This window comes from Protobothrops mucrosquamatus, unplaced genomic scaffold (genome assembly GCF_001527695.2).
Source record: "Protobothrops mucrosquamatus isolate PMUCROS unplaced genomic scaffold, P.Mucros_1.0 scaffold2027, whole genome shotgun sequence".
NCBI lineage: Eukaryota > Metazoa > Chordata > Lepidosauria > Squamata > Viperidae > Protobothrops > Protobothrops mucrosquamatus.
The window spans coordinates 251,097-259,950 of record NW_015388137.1 but is presented as its reverse complement, the minus strand read 5'-3'; the positions used below and the strand labels follow the sequence as shown (position 1 = coordinate 259,950).

At 37.4% G+C, this 8,854-nt stretch overlaps 1 protein-coding gene across 1 annotated transcript; it reads right to left on the bottom strand.

Moving 5' to 3' along the window:
* Window positions 1-1,161: 1,161 nt before the first annotated feature.
* Window positions 1,162-2,547, bottom strand: LOC107294631 (rho GTPase-activating protein 24). The gene is made up of 2 exons (XM_015823879.1): window positions 2,307-2,547; window positions 1,162-1,535 (listed from the first exon to the last, which is right to left on the bottom strand). Exons 1-2 carry the CDS (start codon window positions 2,438-2,440, stop codon window positions 1,298-1,300), a joined length of 372 nt encoding a protein of 123 aa, XP_015679365.1. The 5' UTR covers window positions 2,441-2,547; the 3' UTR covers window positions 1,162-1,297.
* Window positions 2,548-8,854: the final 6,307 nt, after the last annotated feature.

Below are 8,854 nucleotides of genomic sequence, written 5' to 3'. Positions count from 1 at the left end.
TAGGGACATCTTTTTAAATTTAAAATATTTGTATTTTATCATTACATGCATTTCCACGATTTCAAGGAATGGACTGTTTGATCTACTGACTTTAAATGCATTTACAGATTCCAAAGTAAGTATGTCCTTGGCCTGAACCTACAGAAAGAAACTTCAAAAATAAATATTTTTGGTAATGTTCATTAAAATTAAACATCTGTATTTCCAATATATAACAGAAAAATAGCGAACATTTCTTTTTCTTCCTCTTTTTGTTGCTAGGCCAAGATTTCCTATTACAGAGACATCTACAAAACACTAAACAAAAAGCTGATGGACTTTATTACAAAATGGAAAATTCTTCTGGAAAATAGGCTCATACAAAATGTCCACACAGCTGTATAATGACTCCTACGACTGAGCCTCAGTGTCTTGAACCTTGACATTTCCTAAGACATTTACCAAGATGCCAAATATTTTATCCCACTAGATGCCATAACTGTACTTGTAAAATGCATGGTGGGAGGGGAAATATTCTCCTACAGAAAAAAAGCAGCCAAACTGCCCAGTTGCTTTTCAGCAAAACTGTGACTCCCAAAAGTGTGGGTATCTTGTGTATCAAATCAGCTAAATTGTTGTAGAAATTTGAGGATCTTTCCCATTAAATCATCTGAAGTAATTTTCAGTGCTAGAATAAAAGAAAATATGTCTAATTGTATCTAATATTTAATATTCATTTTCTTTTTCCTCGTTGCTTCCTCATTGTAATTAGCTTAGCTCTAGTACACTATGCTTCATGGCATGGAGTTACACAATAAAATTATAGAATAATGGTTGGTTGCCCTGTCCTAGGATCTACTGTTACTTTCACAGAGGTGTTTCTATCTTTTTGAACGGAAGTCAGATAGCATATAATTATAGTCTATCAGTAATTTTAACAATACATTAGAATCTTAAGAGATGTTTGGATTCATTGCAGGATCCCTAAACTAGATTTCCCAATTCAAAGCAACTCTCAGTCTTTCTTTTCTCTCTCTCTCTCTTGCATTCTCTTGCAAGAATGGGGCTTGCTATAGAAATTCTTTTTTCTACTCTTAACAAACACATACTTCAGTTTTTTCTTCCAGTACTTAAATCTTTCCAGGCCCAGTTTTAAAAATATAATTCTCTAACCATTCAAACAAAAATTTACTAAACATTTAGTATTTTAAAAAATACAATAAAGAGGATCTTTATTTGCATTTTTTACTTTTAAGTATTTGGATAATGAGTACATGTGTAGGTTTTTTTGTCGGATGAAGCTAGGATAAGATAGCATCTAAAAGCTTGGAGTAATTTGCTCCAGCAGCTTTTTTTCACTTGTCAGTTTTCCAAATGTACAAAAAAAGTCTTCCATTTCTCTCTGAAGAGTTTCATTTCTCCTCTCTGCATCTTTGCATGCCCTCTCCGCATTGCATATTTTAATTTCCATTAAACGATGCCATTGCCGTTGCTGATCCAATTTTGAATGTAGATCCTTAACCTCTATGTCCATTTCTTTATTCTGTTGCTCCAGGCTGTTGGCATAAAAAAAAAAGACAGTGTGGTTTTTCATTTTACAAGTGCTTCATTTCTCTGGCTTTATCCCGAGTTATTTTCATATTGAAAGTAGAAAGTACTTGAAAGGTTTTATTCTAGATTCTCAGTAACATAAATCAAGAGCCACAAGCTAAAGAAGGATGCTCAGGCATCGTTGTAATAACTTGGTTTAAAAAGTAACATCTCAGATTATAATCACACTCATCTTTGTCTCCTTTATCCCTGTCATGTGTTGAAATCACTACTTTCACTTATTCACAGGAAGAAAATGAATCTGACACTAGTAGCCCAAACACTGTATTGTAGTTCAATAAAGTGGCAGTAAAAAAACAAAACTGCCCTATGAAATGTGAATTAGGGTGGTTGCTCAATACATGCAAATTACTGTATATGTGATTTATTTTTCTGCTTGCAGCTTGCTGTTTACTACGCAAAGTGCAACCATATTAACTGGTCTTTCACAATGCATTGCTAGAAGTATATAAAGTACAAGGCAAATAGTTATTCTCATTATTGGTAGGTTGTAATCTAATTTATCAGTATTCATTCCAACCATTCCATAAATTTTTCCACAAACAATATTTCTGCTGCGTTTCTGACAATAGCAACGCACAGGATATTCAAATGCATGTTATGCTGCCTAGAATTGCTTTGGGCGTGACGGGCAGCCATACAAATTTGATAAATAAATAAATAAATACAGTAAGCCCTGTCCCAGTTGTTGACATATTGTGAACTTGAATATTTACCTTAAAATGATAGCTTCATACTCTGCCCTCTGTTGGGCCATCTGCTTCTTTAGATGGGCAAAGTGGCACCGCAAGAAACTTTGACATGTGGAAATGTTGTTGTGTGAAATGGAGCATTCTCTACCGTTGTTCATCTGGCCTTGTTCCAAGCTGTCAGCAGTCCCTCAAATGTTTGTTGTCGTCTTATTAGCCCCTGGAAATTCTTCTTTATGCTTATGCCTGATTAAAAAAGCCAAAACTTCAGTTTTAATCCAAGCTTTGTATTATCTAGGTAATTATTTGATTAGATCTCAGCAATATCGTTGATAATCTTTAAGCTTGTTTGAAAAGTGCAATTGGCTTTTTTCTAGGTGAGGAGTAGCTTTTGATTTTGCCTGTTCTCCAATTTGACACTGGACATGGAGGTCTTATCCCAGCTGCAGCTGTCTGAAGCTTCTCAGATGCTTGGAAATAATAATCCACTTTTATGGGATCCTTGTTTCACTCCTGACTTTGTTCTTGATAAGGAATGGGAAGCCCCTCACATTGCCATGCTTCCCATGTCGTCTTGCAGTAAGGGTTTAAGTCTGTCTGCCACCACCCTTTCATTATCCTCCCTTTCTCATATGCAGCATGACTGACACCAGTGGGAGGAACTCTCTTCAGTGAATTGCTAGTTACTTGCTTCCGTTCAAATATCTGCCAAGCTACTCTTGGCTGTGAAACAGCAGCAGCACAATTGGAGTGTACAAGTTCCCTTGTGTCTTTTGTATAGAAAATAGAAATATATCCAGTCTACTTTAGATTCACTGGTATAAATAATTGGGGTAAAAGGCTAGTAATGCCAGTGCCAATGGGTGATACCAACACAACATTCCCAACTGCCACCCATTATATGACAACTCCCATCAGGGTAGTTGAGAAGATCAAAACTGTTGCGCAATACAAGTAAAGGTCATTAGGATAGGGAAAGCAAGATTAAGATATGATTATGTTTGTTTCTCACTATCTTTATTAAGTTGTTGGCAATGCTGAAGAATCCATTTACATAATTCCTCTGTTTAACAGTGAGTAGTAGAAATAAAGTAGTTTGGTATGTGCTTTCTCAAACTCAAGAAATACCTGTTACTGTTACATGCCTGTCTGCCAGTTTGCCATCTGTGTTTTGCTTATTTAAGCAAATAGCTTTTCTTGAAGAAAGAGATCCATATATTTTCCTGTAAGTAAAAAAAAAAACCTAACAGGAATATTATGGCAAATCATTCACTATTGAATATTTTTTTTCTTTCCCGTATGAACAAAACTGGGGAATCTTACACCAGCCATTCAAGAATATGAGACTGGAAAAATGTAAGTGTTCTCCTATTTGTATTCTTCAACAAATACTTTCCAGCTCCAATGTAAACTTCATTTTTTGCTGATTTGTGTGTGTGTGTGGGTGCATACAGACATACACACAGATGTATACCCTGACATGTATGTCTACATAAATGTAACCAGCAGGAGTCTGAAAGCTCAGAAGATTAAATATCTGGTTCTGATGACCTACCTAGATTGGATCCTGCAACATTATCCTGGGGACACGTATATTTGCCTTCATTCATAACCGTTTGTATTAATACATTAATACCTCACTCAGGTATTGTGTCTTTCTGGAGCCTGAAAGCTGCAAAGATGGAATAGGAATATACTTCTGAAATGAATTCTGTGTCCTGAAGCTGTCCTCAAGCCATGCAGCAAATGTCCATAATTTGTTGTAGCAGTGAGGCTATTCTTATCTTGCCCTTGTTCTCTATGTACCATGAGGGATAAATTTTAAAACTGAATCTTGAAACTGACCTTGATAAATAATACAAATTGTGCATTTGTCTTAAATTTGCAATATGTCATTTTTGAACCAACCAGAACAGGATTGCTCCTGGCATCTGCAATATTTGGGGTATTGGAAAAATAGAACCATATTGTCCATATAAAGAACCAGAGTGAACATATTCTAGAGTTAATTTGTACATAAAATTACCATACTGGAACTACTCTGTGTTATATTTTGCAATTAATTATATAGAAATGAAATGATGAGCTTCTTGTCCTTTCAATATTTCTTGAGACATCATGTGCAATTTACTGATATTTTCAGTTATTTAGTTTCACTATCCCCCATCCTCTGCTCATAGTCAAAACTACACAGTGTGGAATAAGACACCTGCAAATATTCTTTTCTAAGTTGTTTGTAAGGTTCTGCCTTTGATCGTTACTGAAATGCAGGAAGAGATATCTGATTTTAAAATGATATTATAGTACGGTTTATTGGCATCTTTTGATTTCTGCCAAAGTGGCAGAGTCGATTTTGATGGTCCACTCCAGATTCATCATGGATCTAGCTATTTTTCAGGAGAAGTTTGGAGATTTCCCAAGTGGTCTGGCAGGTAAACCTCATATGCATCCCAATGAGCTCTTGTATGGAGAGATGATGAGAGTCTTGCCTCCAGGTACCCTTTTTCTGTTCACCAAACCTAAATACCCTTGATTTCCTTAGGAACTCATGGAGATGATGGGGCAAAAAGTGAATGATTGAACACTGATGGTAAAAGATAAGAAGTGAAGACTGAGTACAAGTATGACTTCATATTCATGCCTATACTACAGTATGGGACAAATGATTGTCTGCTCTCAATTAAATAATTGAATGTTGTTTTGTTTTAAGATGGCCCATACCATTTTCAGTAAGGGTGGATGAAGTGCCACTGTTATATGGTAGCTAGACATTTTGCCTTTGGAGACTAACTGGAAATGTTAGTTGATACAGAATGTGGCAGCCTATTTACACATGAACGAGAAACACTTCAGTAGTGTGCCCCCTGAAGTAAGGGTGCTGGCAATAATTTTCTGTGTTCAGAGCAAAATGCTGTTTTTGACCTCTAAAGCAGGAGTCCCCAACTCCCTGTCTGTGGACCAGTACCGGGCCGCAGCATGCCAGCAACCGGTCTGCACAAACAAGCAAAGCCCCATTCGTGGGATGCAGGCAGCACACACAACCATGCATTCTCCGGTATGTGGAAAAATCTTTCTCCACAGAAATGGTCCCTGGTGCCCAAAAGGTTGGGGACCTCTGCTCTAAAGTACTATATGGTATAATCCTTCTGTATTGCTGGGACCAGGTCTTCAACTTATCTGCCCATCCCGTATGTTCAAACTCAGACAGATACTTTAATTCCTCTCCCGGGGGGATGTTAAGCAGATGTTCTTAGTGTGGCCCCCATTTCTATGGAATAGTCTACCTTCTGAATTTTGGATAGCTCCCATATTGGTAGCATTTAGGAAGGCCATGAAAATTGTCCTTAACTATTGGGTTTGCGGGGGGGGGGGGGNGGGGGGGGGGGGGGGGGGCTAAGTTGTTTCCTCAGGCCACTTAAATGTTTATATGTAATGTATATGTTTTGTGGTTATCTGTGTGGGAGTTTATTGCACCTTGGAGTCTCTATTGACTCGTGACAACTATCTGGACAAATCCCTGCAGTTTTTTAAGCAAGATTTCAGAAGCAATGTGCCATTGTCTGTTTCCTAGGGCTAAGAGAAAGTAACTGGCCCAAGGTCACCCAGCTGGCTTCATACCTAAGATGGAACTAGAATTCATGGTCTCCTGGTTTCTAGCCAGATGTCTTAACTACTACACCAAACTGATTCTGGCTTTACCAAACACTGATTTTCAGTGATCCTAATTCTTATTTATTGTAAGTTGAATTTCATATTGGTTAATTTTATTGTTTAGAACTGCCCACATTCATGAAAATAAGTTCCTGTCACTTCTTTTGTTTTGGAATATAATTTCCTGCGAGACATCCCCACCCTCCAATCCCCACAAGTTTTGGCAAAAAAAAAATATGCCTTTTTCTTTTTCACATGTAGCATATTACTGGTCTCAGAAGGTCTTGCAGCTTAAGTATCATTCAATATCTTGGCTGCCAACATTTCAATTCTTCTTCTTCTTGTGCCATATCCGTTATCGGATGTTGGCGATCATGTTTTTTATCAGCAGCCGCATGAAAAAGTGCTGCTGAGTTTTGTCCAAACCAGTCCCTTAGATTTTGAAGCCATGATGTTCTTCTTCTGCCTGGGCCTCGTTTGCCTTCAATCTTCCCCTGGAGGATTAAATGGAGTATGCTGTATTTTTCTGGGTGTCGCATCACATGTCCGAAATATTCTAATTTTCGTTTTTTAATTGTTTTGATGATTTATGGAAATTTTAACAGGCAGGGTCCCCCCCCAAAAAATCTTCATTGTAAAAGAGAGAAATTCTCTTGAAATACCGTATGGACTTGGTGCAACCTCCTCCAATTAAGAAAGTTACTGTACAGATGAGCTTTAATTTATGCATTATAGATTGCCAAAATTGAAAGAAGGAAAGTTCTTCTGGAAGAAAAGTTTTTTTTGTGTGTGTGTGTATTGTTTTAATTGTCCAATCATTCTGGCTTGTTTGTGGAGCATTCAGAGGGCATCAGATGAAAGGCACTTCTGTGCTTTTCCCATTGCTTTTTTCCTTAGCAAAGAAAACCCATTAAAGAGATAGGTAAGAAATAAAATGGATGCATAATGTATTTTATGTATTATGGAATAGGAACACTTTATCTGAAAGCACCATTACTATGGATAACTAATACATTCATTAAAAAAAAATACGTAACTGAAAACCATTTTAATGAAATCAGTATTGTATCCCCGATAGTGCCAATGGTAGCCACTGGCTCTGGATCTTTGCTGGATTTGGTATCCTCAAACCCAGAGAGTTTAGCTTTGGCATATCATCCTCACAGGCTGATGGCAGTGGTGGGATTAGCCGGTTCGCACCACTTCGGCAGAACCGGTAGCTAATTTTTTGTTGCCCAGGCCCAGAATGGACTTCCGGAAGTGGCAACCCCACAGATAACCAGTTGTTCACATATTTGAATCCCACCACTGGCTGATGGCAAAGGGCTACATCTTATGAATTAAAGTTACAGAGGGAAACTTGGGAGGAATTCAGCTCATCAATTTATGAATCAACTTATGAATCTGTGCACATGTGCATGGACCAACACATTAGCAGGTTATAATCCCCAACTGAAGCATTAGAAATATGAAATTAATGTGCTGCATAATACATTTCCTCTCTTGCTCTTGCTGATGAAGGCAATTAGGGTGAATCTGAGTGTGAGCAGTGGCAATAGCCAAAAGATTTAGATCAGTGCGCTCTTAGCTGCATAGAATGAGTATGTTACAAAGTCAGACAGATGGCTGGGTTTTCACTTCGCCCAGTCTTTCTAGGATCATGAAGGTTGTGTCTCAAGGGGGCTAGATTCTAGTCTTCACCTCCAGAAAATGGAGTAGTAACTACCGCAGCTATTAAAATATAACTAGACTGGAAAATAATCATCTCCTTCAAAAGCACTTCTGTATTCCATTAGCACCAAGAGGTGGGCTCCTGACAAGAATAGGATAAGCATCTTTTTGGGGCAAGGGACACATCTGGAAATTTGAGAGCTTGTGAAAAGCACATTCAAAAATATCTGTTGTGGCTAAATTGCCAATTACATAACTCTAAATAGTATTTTGTTTAAGGAAAAACAGGTTGCAGATTAAATGTATACAGGCAGGGTGGTGTGTGTTTATGTATGTCTGTGTATGAGCATGCAGGTACAATAGTGTTAGATTCACAAACAAAAAGGGGTTATTAGATTGAAATGATGACTTGGATTGAACTGTAATTCAGTAAATTATTTAAATACCTTGGGTTCCCTCACACATTTCTGTTTATCCAAATAGGCCCTCAAATAGAGAAACAAAATATACATAAACATAAAACAGAATAACAGAAGTTGGAGGGAGACATTGGATTACGATGCACAATATTCTTTTTAATGCAAGAATCCAGATTAAAGCTCTCCTAGCAGATTAATCTAGATTACAGCTCCTCTAGCCTCTATTTTACCACATACATCAGTTCCCTCACTGCTCTTACTGTTAGGATATTTCTCCTAACATTCAATTAATGCTATCATTTCCCTCTAAGTTTTTCTCTTCGAGGGCTAAATATGTCCATTTCATTCAATCTCTGGGGAAACATAGGAATTCAGCAGAGCACAAAATGTAATCCTCCCTCCCTCCCTTGTAGGTCTATAGTACATGATAGCTACTGCAAAATGAATCACAGTTAAATCTTTGCAATTAATAGCAAGAAGAACCTGGAAATGCAATGTCAATAGAGAAGCATGAAATAGGCAGGTACACAGAATAAAATCACTTTCATGCCACGCTGTTCTGTTAAAAGCCCAGAAGAACCAATTTGTCAGCCATTTCAATTGGTTTAAACCTTGAAATCAAAACGTATGAAAACTGTATGGCTAGAGAGTAGCCACTAGGTGTCACTACTGGAGTTTATTTTCAAAATTGAAACGGAAGAATAAGAAATCAATAGTTGCTCTCTTTTTAAAAATCTTTTTTGCATATCATTATTTGGTCTTTTCTGACTTAAACCTTTTAAAGCTTGATCTGTGACACTTCTAGTTAAGTAAATATAAACAAAAATGTCACGT